Below are 18,135 nucleotides of genomic sequence, written 5' to 3'. Positions count from 1 at the left end.
CCCCTCCCAAGAAACAATTCCAGATGCACCTACGAATCCAGGCACACCATTTCTAAAAACTAACCACAAGTAAAGGCAATCTCAAAGCTCCTCATGCTTGTCTGTTACTTACTCTGTAGTTGAAAGGATTGATTCTTATCGGAGGACCCCACGAGAGGGTCATACTGTGCGTGCTTACGTCGTGGGCTCTAAGGTTGAGCGGAACGTCTTCAGGCTTCACTTTCACAGTCACCTTCTCTGACAGACGGCCTAGTCCCTGGAGAATAGAGCGGTGTATATTAAACACAAATCAGAGAAAAAATAGCATAGAAAAAGGAAGGAACCCCTGAAGCAGCTCACCTCACCTGCATATATTCGAGGGTATGCACTTATGTCCTGGTGTCTTAAGATAAACCAGGACATCTTATGCTCCGAATTTTGGTTCTTACTTTTTCCTTTGTAAAGATATTTATTATTTCTAAAGAAAAAAAAATAAACACACACACTTTGATCCCATGATTGTTTTGATTCTCCAGTACAATTTTGGTTTACATGTTATTGTAATTACACAACGAGATTTGTATACATGATATACAATAAAGAGTCATGTATGCAAGCACAGTAAATGAATTTAGTAATGCATAATTTGCATAAAATATATTATAGTAAGTACTGGTAACTATGACATATGACTGTGAGATTAGTTAATTAATTAACAGAACATTAACATTTTTTTGACATACATTCATGTTGTTACGGTGATAGTTCCGGTTTTCCAGTAAAATTCTGCAGGGTGATAATATTGTGAGATTAGTTAATCAATTAACATCAACTGACACTTAACTAGTCAACATTCACAACTACATTTAGTATATAACATTCAGTGTGGTGCAATGCATCATCATAACGTGAATAAACAATTCCAAAAGGTTTAATAACGCAGTAAATAGTTCTGTCTAAGAGCTAACATAACACTGTTACAACTCATACACTGTATGAGGATCAGCTGAAATTGGCATGCTCGAATCAGTGAAAATCCAATATTTAACTTATTCTGTTCAAACATTTGATCATAGAGGATGTACCTTTCTGACCTTGCAAGGTTTAATACCATGAGTATTAGAACAACAGTACTGAGGGAAAAGTCACACCAAAAATGTATTTTTTCCTAGTGGTATGCGACATTACATAGTACTGGTATGAATCATACTGTTAAGGAAAAACAATATAGATAAATGTGTAGGAATGTATGTTCCTAAATGAATATATCAGAGTTATTTTAGTTGCTCTAATGCTTAGTTTTGCATACCAGGACAAAATGAAGGAAAATGTAAAATCCAAGAAAATTCTATAACAATTTGCTACTGTAGGAACAATACTTAATATTATGGATGGGACAGATTAATCGGTACTCTATAACCATATCGGTGTATCGGTTCATAGGTGAAGTTCCATGTAATTTTACCGATCAGATATATCTATAAATATCTTATAATTTAGTGCAAAAGTTTGCCATTTTGTTATAATTTTTATGGATAATCTCCATGCCCTATATTTTTTAAAAGTAAATGTCTAAATATTAGGGCTGAGCCCATACCACTTTGAACCGATACCGATGCTGATACCCACAGATTCCGATACCGATACTTGAAAATTGCAATAATTAAAATTTGTTCAAAATATTGATCAGTATTCTTCTTCAATTATATGCATCAATTTACAAGAAATTTGCTTTAGGATATTCAAGAATTACATCAGAATATTAAAATAGATGTTATGTAGTCACAAAATACAGTTTTCGTGCAAAATTGGTGCAAAGTAAAAAGAAAGTTTGAATTTTGCATAACTTCCAGGATAATTAGACTCTGCGAAAGTGTCGCATGGCCCGTGAAAGACCAAAATGCCGGGAAAGTATCAGTAGATGAATTCCAACCGATACTTTCCAATACCGATACCACTGATATCAGCCTATACCGATACATCGGCATAGGTATCGGCTCAGCCCTACTAAATATGCAACTTTTTTGCTTTCTAGTCATCTCGTAATATACATTTATTAAGGAGGTCAATGAACCACTCAGGATCTTCAAGGATCATTTGGAATTTTGTATCAGAACCAAATAATATAGGTTATCGGTATCGGTAAGTTACATATCAGTATTTTATCGGTATTGGCCAAATTTTCATATTGGTCCATCCCTATCACATATTCATATATATTAGAATCGGTATACTATAAGTAAATATTTAGATGCTGCGCAAAAAAAAAAAGATTTCCCCACAGCATAGCGGATTCCCCCTTGTAATCAAGGAATCCCAGGTTTAACCACTCGGCGGAGGCACATTTCACAGTGGTTCAGATCTCACTTTAAAATGTAGTCCTGTTCAGCCTATTTCATCATAGTGTGGACTTTAAACGAACTCAAACAAACAAGAAAATTTAACATATATGCATTCAAGTAATGAGAGAGATCACAGGATACTTACTGACTTGGTTCTAGCTGCCACTGCAATGGCGTATTGAGCAAATTTTTCCAGGTTCACTAAGTCTGCTGATTCTGTAAGAGGCACTGTCTTCTGTTGCCACTCGTCAAGGTCCTCCACGGCAGTCATCGTGTAGAAAATCTGAAAGCAATGCAAGAAAAAAAGTTAATTTGTGTTCATAGTAGCAGTAGCTTAAGTACAAGTAATTTGAAAACAAAATGTATCAACTTAATCCGGAATTTGCTGGCCATATTCAAGTTTCTACATACAAAATCTTAAATGCACAGCCATGAAATGAGACGGGTGGCAGAAGTTCGTGCTGTTGCCACGCAAGAGCACAACCCCATTTGTTCGGAGGTTTAGGAGAATGGAAGATCTCGTTGTAGAGTTGATCTTTGTAATCCATGTGATACAAACTGACAGTATTTCTTCGAAAGGTCAGGGTTGACAACTGTATGCAGCGGAGAGAGGTCGGTCTGATGCTCGAACTAGGCAACACAGCCTGGTTGAGATTGCCACACAGTGCACGGGAACCAGCAACTTTTGTCCCGCTCTCGCTGTGCTTTTCCTGTATGTGGCACCAGCACAATTCTGCCAAGTCGCCAATTTCACAGGCGTGCATTTAGACAGGGTTTGAATTTACTTCCAATTGGACAAAAGATATGTTTGCCAACCTCAATGACAGAGCTATGTCACCAGCAGGGTGTGTACAATTTTGTAAAAACAAAATTCCCAGACTTTTCCAGGTTTTTCAGACTGAGAACAGAATTTTTCCAGACCAAGTCATTAGAGCACTTGCATAAGGAGAACACTACATTTTAGCTAAACCGCACTTAGAAACCCACTAAATGAAGTTCAAGTACTAACAAGAAGGAAAACTGAACAGAAATTTACTGTTGGACTCAGGGCTGAACTTCTACATAATACTTGCCACGAATTGACTAATAACAATAATAATTATAGGATAAATAATTATAAATTCATTATAATGTACAATAATAGCAAAAATGATGTATATGTATTAATCCAAATATCAATCAATCAACCTAAATATTGCCAAGAAGAAAGTGGTAAATACCAATAACCACTTATTATAAAAATTTCTAGTTGACAATAGTTCAACACAGGGGTGCCCACAGGGGGATTTCATGACGTGCCTGCGTCATGGGAATTTTTGGGGGGGACAAAATTTTTATACCAATTAATTGTACGAGTGTGTACCCAAAAAATTCCGGTTTCTTTTGGGTACACACTCGTAGAAGGCTAAAATGTACGACATGTCTGGGAAAAAGAGGACCTCTGGTAACCCTAACAATGCCTTCACTGGAATCTCTGAATATGAAACCCTTCTCACCTGATACCCAATTACTTTTCCTCTGCTCGGAACAGCTTCCCACCAAACTTCAACACTGAAGTCGGACGTTGCGACGGCCTGCACATTCATTGGTGCTCGTACGATGTCCCTCTCGGTGTGCAGATAAAGCTTCTCACTGTACGGGCCGGCTCCTTGGCTCGTGTGGGCTCTGATGCGGAAAACATAATCCATGTTCTCTTCCAGATTCGGGAATACAGTCTGTAGTGAAAAAGGCATGCATATATCACTACAGCTATCATGAAATGTGAAACACAGACAAATAAAAACAAGGTGAGTTAGAGGCATTTCATACGGTTTCTCTATCATTCTTCTCAATGCAATGTGGCACAGACAAACATAATATTTCCACTGTTTCAACCTTCTTTTGGTGATATAAAAACGATGATGGACTTGATGTTGTATTTTAACAGATTCATCATCTATGTTATTTCAACAGATGGAAATATTGAGTTTAAATCACAAACATGTACCAGAAGCAACAATGCAAGTAAAGTAATATGCACTAATCACTTATATTATTTCTTAATAATGCTAGCACAAGGTATGTAACCTTTTTTTTCTGTTTTTTCAAAAAATCATAGAAAATATGTTGTTGGATGTCTTATTATTTAACATTTTTATCTAAAATCTACAACACTTTCTCTTTCCGCAGATATGTAATATGCTACACTTTATATAAATTTTCTCACATTTATGATCTTTTTCTGTATCAAATTTTTGAAAGTAAAAAAAAATATCACATTGCATAAAAGTTACTGAAAACATGGTTTGAATCGGTAATGTACAATTAATTCATGAAATTAATGAAAAAAAACTTTCTATTAGGATCAAAATCATTACTAACTGCGAAATATGAGTGGAATCATCGTAATAAATTTCCACAATGTGGATATTTATTGATTTGCTTTATTTTACTTCGCTTCTTGTGCCACTTTTGGCTAATTTGTGAAGATGGGGATGAGTGATGATATGATGAAATTGATGAATGGACCCTCACAAACATCCATGCCCTGCCAGGATTCACAATAAATTATTAAATGCTATTTTCAAGAGTATAAACAAAAGCGCAATGTAATTCGTCATGTAAAACTCACGAACAAAGGAAATGTTATATCTTGCAGTTGAAATTTGATAGAGGTGGTTACAACACTTGTGCACAAGATATGTGGTGTGATTATAGCCCATCATTCATTCACAATGGAATTTTATAGTGAACAGCAAGCTATCCCTGTTGCCAGATTTATTTGACAGTAATTTTACGATGGTTGCTCATCTGGAAAGGGTTAGAAATTTTTTTAAAAAAAGGCAATTTTTGGAAATTATCTTTCTCGAATTTTATTACATACACAAAAAAGATAAGTGAGGTTAGTTTGACATCAAAATAAAACACAACGGCTGAGTTGATACCCCTCTGAACTGACATTAATAATACTGATTCCCACTGGTACCGATACCAATGCTTGAAAAGTATAATACAGTAAAATCTCATTAATCCGGACCGCGATAAGCTGGACTTTGCTTAATCCGGACAGGCAAAAAAAAAAAAGAAGCAGAATTCAAGGTTTTATGTGTGGCTAGAAGTCAACAATCACATTTGTCATATTGCTCCGTAACGGCTAAGAATATGTATGTCCATCTGAGAACTTCCCAAAGAAAAGGCAGTCAACCACTGATGAAAATCTGTTTCCCGCTGACTTTCTGGAATGCTCTTTAAATACACCATAATAAACATGTATTTTTGCTATAAACTGAGTTTTAATGCACTTTCTACTGTTCTTTTAGGTTATTTCAGTTAATCCGGACTTTTGTTAACGAGGTTTTATGGTAATTAAAATTTGTTTAAAATATTGATCAATAATAGTGTGCAAGCATCACTTTAGCAAGAGTTTCTTCTTTAAAACATTTCAGAATTGTATTAGAATATTAAAACACATGTTATGCAATCCATCATAAAATCCAGTGTTTCACACAAAACTGCTGCAAAATAAAAAGGAACTTTCAATTTTGTACAATTTGCTAAATAATTAAACTCTGCAAGTGTCACACAGTATTTGTTTGGACTACGTGAAAGACTAAAATGCAGGAAAAGTTTTGGCTGTTATCGGTAAATAAATTCCAAACAATACTTTCTGATACTGATACCACTGACATCAGACGATATTGATTATTGGTATCAGCTAAGTCATAGAAAAAAAAAACCTACGCAATTATTTAACCCCTAAGGCTGGTTTGACATACAGTAAACTGACCTAGACATTTCTACCATGGGTAGTTTGACATACACCATATATCCGCATCATGGCTCTAAATGAATGCCTGTTCCGTGCAATCTATTGGCACGGAAAGAAACAAATATTCTTCTGCTTGCTAGTGCGACTGTATTTTACTGCCACCTAGTGTCATTTTGCGAAAATATTTCGAAAGTTACTTTTGTTTGTTTTAGTTTTTCGTACAAAAGGATGGCAAGGAGCAATGGATTGAAGGGTCCTGTGAGCGAAAAAAATCGTGAAATTATTGACGAAAGTGACCATGATTCATCCTCTAGATTATTGTCAGGTAGTGAGGAAAGTGATTTATACTACGCCAAAGTGCAATCTCAACAATCAAATGAAAACAGTGCTAATGATGAAATGGATTTGTCACCTGTTGCTGCTTTGGATGTGAAGTGTAACAACATAATGTGAGTGCTGACTATCCAATATTATACATTACTAAATTATTGTATTGTATTGTATTATTGCATTTACACTTTCTGAACAATGTTTGCAATGTTTAATAACCCATTGATATGTTGAAAGTTTCAATTGAATTGCATTAGTGGTTCCGAAGATTCAGCATTTGAAACAATGCTGTGCGAATCTACCATGTTTCCGAGTTTAAAATTACTGGCCAGGCGTTAGACTTCTGGGTATTAAACTTCCGGTTTTAGGGGTTAAAATAATTACACTGCATCTCCAAAAAGTTTTTCTTTTGTTGCACTAAGTTTTTCACATAATCCCATAACACTTCACTTTCCATAACGGACATTCAGTTTAAAAACATTAAAACAATAATGCCAGAAATTTCAACATACTGCAATTACCAAATGTTACACTGTAATCTCACCATGCCAGTTTATTACATTAAAATATTTCCTCTTGGGTTTTGAAAACATGCTCTCACCCCTGGAGGTGAGTTGGCCTCTGAGCAACTGACTTCCAAAATCCTGGAGGCAATTATGAAACACCCTGTATAGTCTGCAATAAATAAAAAAAAAAATACTATACTGTATATTTGTAAGTTGCCACTGGGAGTACATACCTTTGTCATAGTGATGTTCCGATCTGTCACCGTGCTGTGATCGAGTTTTTTGTGCCACTGTATGTCGTAGCGGATGATCTGTCCATTCCGATGCTCCCGAATCGGAGGGTCCCATGTGATAGAAACGACGTCGGGTGTCTGGAAATGATACGAGATGTTTGTGGGAGGTCCATTGGGTGCTCCTTCGGGAGTTGCATAATATTTGATGGTCTCCTGCCCGAAACCAATCTGGTTCTTCCCAGCAATTCTGAACTCATATTCAACACCCCGTTCTGTAAGAGAAAAGAGAAACATACATATTGCATGCTCTCATATTGTTTGAGGGTTTGGTAACAGTAGTATAAGCCGGAGACGGATTTCTTAAAATTTACAGGAGAAAAGATGAGAAAGTACTTACAGAATTGCGTTCTTGGGGACTTTCTGAAGCCGGGGAAATTGTTTTTTAGAATCGTGCAACGTATTTTGCCTGTAAATAAGGTATTTTTCGTCAATCATGCATCTCCGTTGTACGATAGCTCGTGCCGCCATTACCGTCGACTACGTGAATCAAATGTTCCGTGCGTTCGGTTATGTAACCCCCTCACAGTGTAGCAACCACGCGGAAGTTTGACAAGATGACATGTGAGTGGGTTTTTTTTTTTCCAATGTAAGCTAAGACTCTAGTTTACGTCCTTTTCCTAAGGAATACGTGTCATATATCGTTGGAAAACTTATTTTATAAGGAATTCAACAACGTAAATCCCAAAGCGAGCAAAAATTTCCTGAACGAGTAAATCGAGAAAATCGATGTTGTCCGGATATGCGCAATTGAACGTACTGAGGAATTTTTTAGATGATGAAGCACATATTTAGGGGTGAAATGAGTGCTAATGGAACCTAACCTAACAGGCCTAACCTAACCTCGTAGGCATACCTCGACCCCGTGAATGGATAGTGGGGCTATCGTGAACAGAAAGTGTAAAAAGAAAAAGGTACTTACCCGAAGAGATGCTGGGTGCTGCACCACGATCGCGCACCGCGAACGCAAAGAAGCAATCACCATGCAGATAAGGACGCAAAGTAGAGTCTAGCCTCAATTTTCGCTTCAAAACCTTTCGTGAATAGTTTGTGCGGCATTTATCGGTTCATAAGTTTGGAAACACTGCACATCAGCTGACGATACTGCATATCAGCTGACGATACACAACGTGAGTCAAAATTTGCGCGTCGAATTAGCAACGACCAATAATTGATTATAATGTTAAAAATAACACTTTTTTCATGGAAAAAAAGTGATCCCCAGCTTGAAAAATGTTCCGCTATGCATATGAGGTAAGTAGCAATGATTTTTATTTGAAAACAAACGAGTTTAATGTGTCTCCGGCTTATACTACTGTTACCGAGGGTTTGAAACTCAACACAAAGTTGATTTTTTAAATTATATATGAATCTATTTGTTTGGAGTGTACCTGGAAGAATATAATCTATTCTACAGAACTTACTTGTTGTTCCAGATAAGAGTTTGCCACCTTTCTCACAGCTTCCAGCATGTCCTTCTAACATATACATATATGTATGTTTGATATATCAAACATCCTTGTCACTTCAGTTTTACAGAATCCTTTTTAGGTTAATTATTGACCCCTGGCCCCTTGCATTTCAATGGAAGGAAATATTGAGATGCAGCATTTTTCTAAACAACTCGAAAAAAAAATCACTTTGTGAGTGAGTGATAGAAATAGAGGAGGAGGTGAAGGGAGGGATGAGTTATATATCACATCAGACACTCTCATAACTAATCTTTGTTATTGCAGTTTTAGCATGTTGATTTCTACCAACAAGAACTGTTTGGTTTGCCAGACAAGGTTGTACAGATGGCAAAATTGCCATGGTGCATTTCCAAAACAACACATACTGCAAATTGACTATATTTATTTTTTTTGTGCCATTTGATTTGTATCTCTTGTGGGATATATATATATATATATATATATATATATATATATATATATATATATATATATATATATATATATATATATAAAAATCAAATAAGGTAAAAGGAAACACTCACCGGACAGTAGGAAAATTCAAAATTTTCGCTAATTTATAGCATCATCGGTGTGAGAAGAAACAGAAGACGGAACCGGAAGCTGGGGTCCTGCAGAGTTGCCAGGTCCCCATTGAAGAAGAAGCGGTGCGTAGAACGAAAAAAACACTGTTTCGTCACCAGGCTCGTCGTAAACTGTGAGTGTGTAGGATGAGTTGGGAGGGAGGGCGGGAGAGTGGGTGAGGGTTGGGCATTACTGGGTGGCCTTGTTCAGGCCAGGTGGAGTGGTTGCACTCATGGCCGATATATAGACCCTCTCCCATCTTTTGCGAACAGAGGTGTTGGCTGGTTGGGGTAGGAGGAGGATGATCGCTACCCGGAAGCAGTCGTTGAAACTGATGTTGTGGTGGTTGGTGTGGACGGCGACAGTGAAGTCCAGGTTGTGGGTGGAGGAGCGGTGGTTATTGAAGCGGAGGTTGAGGGCCGTTGATGTTTCCATGGATAAAAGCAAGGAGGGCCAAAAGGGCTAAGTAAAAATCAAAGAAGGTAAAAGGAAACACTCACCGGACAGTAGAAAAATTCAAAATTTTCGCTAACTTTGTAGCGAAGTAACCGGTTCCGTCTCTTTCTCCTCACACCGATGATGCTACGAAGTTAGCGAAAATTTTGAATTTTTCTAGTCCGGTGAGTGTTTCCTTTTACCTTCTTTGATTTTTATATAGATATAGATATATAGATAGATAGATATGAAATGAGAAAGTAATCTCTCTCCAACCCTCTCTGAAATGAACAACAGGACAAATTATGTTTATCATTAACTGAACAATTATACAGAACTGGTCGGTCCCTGACTGACAATATAAATACACAAACACCTTGCTTTTACATTTTTCAGGATACCACGGTGAAGAAAATTAAAATGGGGGAAAATGTAAAACCCAATAAATTTTTTACAATGTTTTGCTCTGCCAGGACCATGACAATTGAATGTACGATACAAGGATAATGTACAATTTGGGAACATATATATCAGGGCTACACTGTTTTTTTAAAGATAACTTACCCAAATCCTCTATTTTAAAATGCTGAATCTGTGTTCCTTCTAGTATTTCTTCCCTAAGATCTTGATCCTTGACACCATAACGCAACCTGTAGCCATGTAATTCACCATACACTTCCGTTGGTCTACTCCACTCAACTTCCAAAGTCACTGTTGGCTCTCGTTCAAGGATTCTGGAAATTGAATGAGAGATTTTTAGGAGCTAAAAAATACATTGTAATCCATTATTAATAATTAATGAGTAGGGGTGGATTTATATGCACTCAAAAAAGTCAAAATATGCATTAAAAACAGGCAAAATATTCACTTAAAATATGAACTATAAATGTAAAAAATGTGTCCTAAAATTGTGATTTATTATCTATATGCACCTTATGACTGTATTAATACACCCTCCCACCTTCTAAGGACCACATCATTGATACATAATTCTGAGAACTGCTGTGTGGTTTTAACGCACACAGCTGGAAAATGGAAATAGATATGTAAAAGTTTGGATATTTGTAAATGCTCTTGCCTACGTTGCTTTTTGCCCAGTAGCCGGGGAAGCCAAAGGTTGTTTTCCCTCAATGGCCTTCCTGTTTGAAAAGTAACAATACGGCCTTGCCCCGGGGGTTATATATATACCGGATTCAGACTTGTTACGTGGGCTCAGATACTCAGACAGTTGCCGGCTCTCAGATACTCCGATACAAGGAGTATCGGCTTCAAAGTCCAGGATCAGAGAGTTGTCGGAAGCACATTAGCCACAATGGGGAGAGAACAAGAATAACATCCGCTGTTGGGGTTGTCAATCACAGTATCATATTTTCCGGTTTTGTGAGAAGCCGAAAGAAACTGAAAGTTCCCAAGGAACGTGCTCAAAAAGGGATGAATCAGGGTTGCCAGGCCAAACTGCATGCAAAAAGAAGTCTTGTCAAAAAAAGGGGAATGCAGTTCCAAAATATGAGAAAGAGCCTCTTGTTAGGTGCAAGATAAAAGGCCTGGAATTTCGTCGATTGGGAAGCCAGTTGTTCCTTACTAGATGTAAATACGGCGAAGTTGCTACAGGAAAAGGGGGCTAAGTTTTATCATGATGGCACTTAATAAGTTTAGCTGCAGGCACTGCACACACTGTGGGTCGGATGGTCTTATTTCTGGAATAAAAGGATGCATGATTGAACAGACATTCCTTGTGCTGAAAGATGCAATAAAGTCAGTTTTTTTGGGAAGGGACTTTATAATGAAAGCCAGAATGAGTTTGCATATCTGCGTCAATGCATGGAGTTTCTATGCGGAAAAAGGATGAAATGTTTTACTTTAACGCATAAGAAAAGTGCAAAGAATGCCGCCAGTGGTTGCAACTGCACAGGAAGAAGCGTCGTTAGAGATGTTGGCCAGGGAAGATGTCCATGTACTAAGTGTTTCTGTAGTAGGTTGTTCGAAAAAAGAAATGAAACGAGAAGCTTGGGGTTTCCGAACCGAGGCCTTGTTACAAACAAGACAGAGAGACTATTCAGCAGAAGATGCAGATAGGCTAACTGAGTTGGCCGTTCGTCAGCACCCACTTGATTCAAGGCAATCAGAAGCCTCCCAGGAAGAAGATGTAGACTTGGCACTTCGTTTGTGGGAGAAAGAGGTACCAGCTCCAAAAGAGGTGACTAATGACAACGGTTCTGTTGAGATGCGGGTCTGCTTACAAGGAAATAAAAGTGAGATGCCTGTAAAGAACATCGAGAAACGCACTGCAATTTACACGTAAAACCACCGTGATTGGCCGAACAATTTGCCTAGTCTTGAGTATGGGATCAGCAGTACAGTCATGAGCAAAACTGGATCTTCACTACGGCCGCCAGTTAGGCATGTTGCAACCAAAGATAAAGTCGCTTATGTGAAAAGGCTGCATGAGAAACGGAAATTAGCGCTACGTGCAGCGGATGTTAGGAATCAACATTCAGCCCAAAATGTGCAGCCAGAGTTGGAAATGGCGATTATGAGGACTGGGTGGAAAAATCTACGCTACAACTTCAGAAATCGGAATTAGAATGATTTCGCATACAGGATTTCGGGCACGGCTCTAGTGAGGAAATCCTTGGAGTACATCGTAGAATGGTACCAACAGGGCAACCACCGGAGGACCAGGATGTATTGGAGAGTGGCATCTCCGCAGAGGAGGACTTCTTGGTTCCAGAGGATCTACCGGACGTCCTGGGTGCGGCAGGAAGCTCAGGTGCCTTTATTTGCGAGTGAAATACACTTTTTTTCTTCAGGGGACTTTATTTTGCATGTGAAAGGCACTGCAAGACTAAATATGAACTGTGTCTTGTGAAGTGTATTGTATATTTTTTTCCATGTGTAGTGTATATCCTTCCTTCAGGAGGGAGGGTGGGGAGATGCTGTGTGTTTGTGTGTTGTGCACATGTAATGTGTAGTGTGGTTTACTGAAAATTTTCACACACTGCTGAGACTGATTGAAAGTGTGATGAAGTAGGAGGATTCTGGTAAGAATTATCGTTTTTGTTCTTTGTTATCTTTTCTTTAGGAAAAAAAGGGGAAGCTATGCTGTGTGGTTTTAACGCACACAGCTGGAAAATGGCAATAGATATGTAAAAGTTTGGATATTTTTAAATGCTCTTGCCTAGGTTGCTTTTTGCCCGGTAGCCGGGGGAAGTCAACGATTGTTTTCCCCTCAATGGCTTTCCTGTTCAAAAAGCAACAATAGAGCCTTGTCCAGGGGGTTGGGGGCAGGCCAGTTTGTCGGAGGTATATATATATATACACACTGGGTTCGGGCTCAGATACTCCGATACAAGGCCCGATGGATTGACCCAGTTTTTTATACAGTTGCACAGAACCAGATGGATGCACAGAGATACACAGAGAGTGAGTGCAGTATGTAAAGGGACCTCTGCATGATAAAATGCGGGGGCAGGTTAGCCGTATGCTAAATAGTGCCCTCATAGCTCAGATAAGATGTATATTACTGAATGAGAGGACGGCGTAGGGACTCTTGCGTGATAAACTATGAGAGCGGGTTAGCGCTATGCTAAATAGTGTGCTTGCAGAGCGAAGTCCAGTGAAGTTCATTTCTCTGTAACGGAGCAAAAGGCAACTTAGAGCATTTATTACTGAATCTGTAACGAAAAGATGTATATACAGAGATGGGGAGGTATGTGTAAATAAAAGTGAACATAACAGAGATATCCGTGAAACGTTTATTCTTTGCAATAGAACTGAAGCAATTTCCACATACAGACCCATATTCCCAGCATAGTTGGCTAATATAATTGTTCAACATGGATAGTGAAAAAATACTGCATTTCTGTCATTTATATTTTCATCGATAAAGACTGTTTACAAAGCAACAACTTGTAGTTATATACTAGTTATAGTTAAATAACAGTAACAATATCCTCCATTGCAAGCACAATTTGTAAAAGAAATTAATGAAATCAGACAGATGCCCCAAACAACTGATCTTTCCCTTCCTTAGCAAAAGTTACACTGCCAAAAATTATGGTTGAACTACACCATTGCACATGCATCCACAAAGATCAATGTTAATTTACAAGCACAATGCCATGTGCATGATGATAGCAAGAAGTTCATGTGTCTGACAAGAGGCTTTACACTGCATCATGCTTTAATTACCTGTGACAATAACAGTACGTAAATTCCCATGTGAACCACAAAAAAAATATTCTAGATAGCTAAGATATTATATTTAATATTTAAATGCGGAGTGTAGAATTGACATAAAATACTTCTGGCATCGTAGCCCCCTGTTCATTGTTGAAGCAATTTTCTTTTCACTCACTCGTTCGGCATTACAAATTTCTACCCACGAACCCAAACATAAATAAAACCTAAAAAATTTAACCCTTAAATAAAATGAGTAAGAAAATGTATTCTCACCTAATAATATAATTCCAAACAAACCACTCATTTCTAACTATTGTCTTTCCACAGCAAGAATGGAGTGGATGTAAAAAAATGCATATGATCTGAAAGAAATTCTATTGATTATTTCTGAAGGCAGCTGTTTTAAAGTGTACGTACACCCAAAGAATATAGAGCATTTGACAAAGGAATGCCACTTGCCTGAGCATCTATACTGAACCTATCTGAAAACGAGCAGACATCTGAAATAACAAATCAAGTCAGAACTCCACAAAGTCATATGCTTTTGTTTACATTTCCTTCGTTCTTACAGTGGATGGAGAATAACACACACCAGTGTAACACCTTAAATATTTCCAGGTCGACAGAGGAAGATTCCAGTAAATATTTTGGAAGCGTAGATATACAGCCTACATGTAGCATTCCCCAATGGATGGACATTTTCAACCAGAAGAGGAAATGTTCCATTTACCTAGAACTTTTACCTGGTACCTAGAACTGTGACTCATTTCTTCTAGGTGTTGCTGGATGTCTTTGACACAACTAGTGATACATAGGTTACTCTCGACACGAAGGACAAAACATTAAAGAAGCAATCTAGAAATATATATGCAATAATATGTCCATTATGCTCAAATATGTATCAACATCTGAAATATGCGTTTATATGCACTATAAAACCTTGCTAGAGTATTCCTTTCTGCCCCCTGTTAATGAGCTATGCGAAGATTTTAGAACTTTGGTAGTTTAAACTTAAATTGCTGATTTATACCATCAGATACTACATATATGAGGTGTTATTCAGAATTTTTGGGACTGGTGCTGCCATCTGGACAGCACTTACAGTAGCAGGGTGCAATGGTACGCATTAGTTATTTTAGGAGTCATCGTACAAAATTTTCACGTAGGAGGGTGAATGCACCGACTGTTTATGTACTTTTCTTTGCAGTCGTGTATGTGGTGTGTGGCTATTTCACGTTGGGTGTGAATTAAATTTTGTGCAAATCTAGGAGAAAATGTGACAGTGACCGTGGCAATGATTACACAAGGGTTCAGGGAAGAAAGCATAAGCCGTACCAGGCCTGTATCCAGGCAGGGGCCAGGCGGTCTGAGCCCCTCCCTGGCACTGCCGTCAGCCCCCTTGACATTACGCAAAACTATTTTGCTCACAACTTGATGAAGGATAAATTCACAGAACATGAACAGCAGCTATAGCTATAACATTCGTTCATCTTGTATATGAAAAGAAGTATAAGTAGCAGCAACATGTATTTAGAAGATTCTCTAGACTTTAGAAAGTTCTTTCATAGGGGCTTCTTTACCTGTTCCTTCGCTGCCTTTGTTGCATCCTCCCCTTTAGACAGAAATCTGTGACTAATATCATCCACATTCCTTCCAAATCTGCGTCAAACAGCTCCCAAGTTTTGGGAACGAATGGGATTTCTATTGCTTCAGTTGGGGGTGGAATGTATGGTATGCACTATGATTGGATATTGTGCATTTTTCATGTGTGATATAAATATCTGTATCATCAAAAGTAGTATGGAGTGAGCAGTAAGGGATGATATCAGTAGCAGTCAGTTAACACTTCAAGAGATGTTTTAGAAAATATAGAAAAAAACTATAGTATTTGTATGAGATTTCTAAATTTTATATTAATTTAATTACCTCCCCCACATGCACACACATAATCTATCTTCATTTAACACTGTTAAACCCTTGAAAAATCAACTTTGTTTACAAAGCCTCCCCGACAACCCATGAGTCTTCCATGGAGATCAATTCTTGTAGCTACAGGCCTGAGGCGTACACGGCTCTTTGAATGGCATAGTCGGTCCAGGGCCAAGTGGGCATCTACTGAGAACGATGAACGCACAGGGAGGTCACACAGCTGCACAATGCCCGACACTGTTGCAAAAGATCAAAAGCTCGTTCATGAGGATCAATATTGAACTGCTTATCACCTTGAATACAAAGTGTGGAAAAAAGCACTGTTCTGGGCTCTCTGGCAGGTTCCACTCGAATATGATACTGCTAGAGGCGCTGGTGTTGGTCTCGCTGCATGGTATTCATCTCCTTATAGTGGAAGTAAATTCAGTTTTCGCTGCAACGTCTGATTCCTTTACATGAAGCATTTCTATGAATGTGATAATTGCTATGATATTTGGTACAGTGGTCGCGAAGATATTAACAAACATTCTAGACAGTCGACCACGTCCTGTTATCGTTACTTTCATTAATACTACGGGAGAAAATATACGAGTAGAAAGCTCTTGGTAACTAAATTTTTGTGTAGGAATTAGTTTCATTATTATCATAATTTCTTTTAAAGATATGCACACTGAAGCATTTGTATTTTTGATTGACATGATTTACTTTACTTCGCTTTTTGTGCCACTTTTAGCTAATTTGCGAAGATGGGGATGAGTAATGATGTGATGAAATTGATGAATGGACACTCACAAACATCCATGCCCAGGCCAGGATTCGAACCCGGGACCCCTGGTAGCACGATGTGCTAACCACTCTGCCAAGGGGGCCGGCTTGTATAAAGACATTTATTGTCTCTTTTCTTTCGCTTTAAATTAATCGCGGCGATGATGATAATGAGGATTGCATGAAACGACAAGGGGAAACCCACAAAACTTCCTTACTGCCATCGATATGAGTGTAAGGAAACTTTCAGACCAATGAGACAAGCGACACGGAAGTTCACACTGATGTGACTAGTGACACAGACACTTCCAGACTGTAAAATAGCATTCACTGTGCATGAGGGTACAAACAACAAATGACACGTTCATATGTCGTATTCGCGTGCTACTTGTTACTTCAGTTGGAAAGCTCCTTAAAGGAAGGGTGCTCAGACAGAAGTGACGCACCACAGGGGGAGTTTCCAACTAAGTGACAAGCAACATGGTGCCTTCAGTCTATTAGCAAGCGTTTGCTGCTAATTGTGTGAACAACAGATCTAGGCAACATGATAAGTCACATGTGTCACTTTGTTGCTTGCATGTCACTCAAACTGAGCCATTTCCTCAATAGCTTGCAATGAGTTGCTGTGGTTTGTTGTTCGTGCATGCACGATGCAATGAGTGTCTTGCTTTGGGAGATTGCGCACCAAAGCAACAAGCGACGCGCGAAACTTATCACTTGAGGATTTCACCAACTGAATGTTGGCCTGCACTGCCCACCATGCCGCTACCATGTGAAATGTTGATCTTGATTGGTTTGTTTCCAAGCAACATGTGTCGCATGTCACTTCGATATGAAAGTTGCCTTGGACAGAAGGACCCGTTTCACTTTGGTGTGAAATCCCTGTATCGTTTGTCGCGTGTTGCTTTGGTCTAAAATCTCCTTGATGAAATGGTACAGTCAAAGCTTGTGTCCCTACGGTTCGAAAGGCTGCATTAATTATCGACTGCTCGCTTCCGAGCGACACTTGTGGTTTATCACCTCGTTATGAAATATCTCTCAGGATACTATTTATATTCTAATAACATAGAAATATAAACTCTAGTACACAATCCTACACCTGATGTCCGGAATCACATTGTGATGTTTCTTCTTGTGTTACGTATGCTATTTATTTATTAATATTATTTTACTTTTCTTTCCAAATTAATGCCATTTCGTGACTGCAAATAACTCCACAAATATAACTATTTCCATCAATTCAAGACAAACAAATCTACATAATATATTCCAAAAACTAAGCCGCATTACTTTCATAAGAAAATTAGCAGCAATACTGATCACACTGCCATCTATGTTGTCATCCGTCTCTGGAACCAGTTTCTTGGGTCGTTTTCCACACTATGTGTTCAGGGTGCTGTAACCTTACCGATGAGGTGGGAATTGGTTATGGAATACGTCAACAGATTCTGACTGGTAAACTGAGCATGCATTGTGTTAGTGCCGAATTTGTGCTAAGTATCGTGATATATGATGAAAAGTGTTTGTCAGGGTTATGGTAATGAGAGCTGGATTTATGAGTTTGGGATTGAAGCGCTCATAACTTGTTACATA

At 38.3% G+C, this 18,135-nt stretch overlaps 1 protein-coding gene across 10 annotated transcripts in view; it reads right to left on the bottom strand.

Annotated features, from left to right (window-relative positions):
- Positions 1 to 18,135, bottom strand: part of Lar (tyrosine-protein phosphatase Lar) — an 833,005-nt gene that overhangs the window by 38,451 nt on the left and 776,419 nt on the right. For all 10 annotated transcript variants that reach the window (XM_083132037.1, XM_083132044.1, XM_083132040.1 and 7 more), the window contains 5 exons: positions 10,231 to 10,400; positions 7,139 to 7,410; positions 3,818 to 4,036; positions 2,467 to 2,604; positions 113 to 256 (listed from right to left, as the gene is read on the bottom strand). In XM_083132037.1, coding sequence (XP_082988163.1) covers positions 113 to 256; positions 2,467 to 2,604; positions 3,818 to 4,036; positions 7,139 to 7,410; positions 10,231 to 10,400 — 943 coding nt within the window. The remainder of the gene's footprint in view (positions 1 to 112; positions 257 to 2,466; positions 2,605 to 3,817; positions 4,037 to 7,138; positions 7,411 to 10,230; positions 10,401 to 18,135) is intronic.

The sequence above is a fragment of the Lepisma saccharinum genome, chromosome 12, assembly GCF_977018435.1.
Source record: "Lepisma saccharinum chromosome 12, izLepSacc3.1, whole genome shotgun sequence".
Taxonomy (NCBI): Eukaryota; Metazoa; Arthropoda; class Insecta; order Zygentoma; family Lepismatidae; genus Lepisma; species Lepisma saccharinum.
The sequence above is the reverse complement of the archived record's forward strand: the minus strand, read 5'-3'. Positions and strand labels throughout refer to the sequence as shown.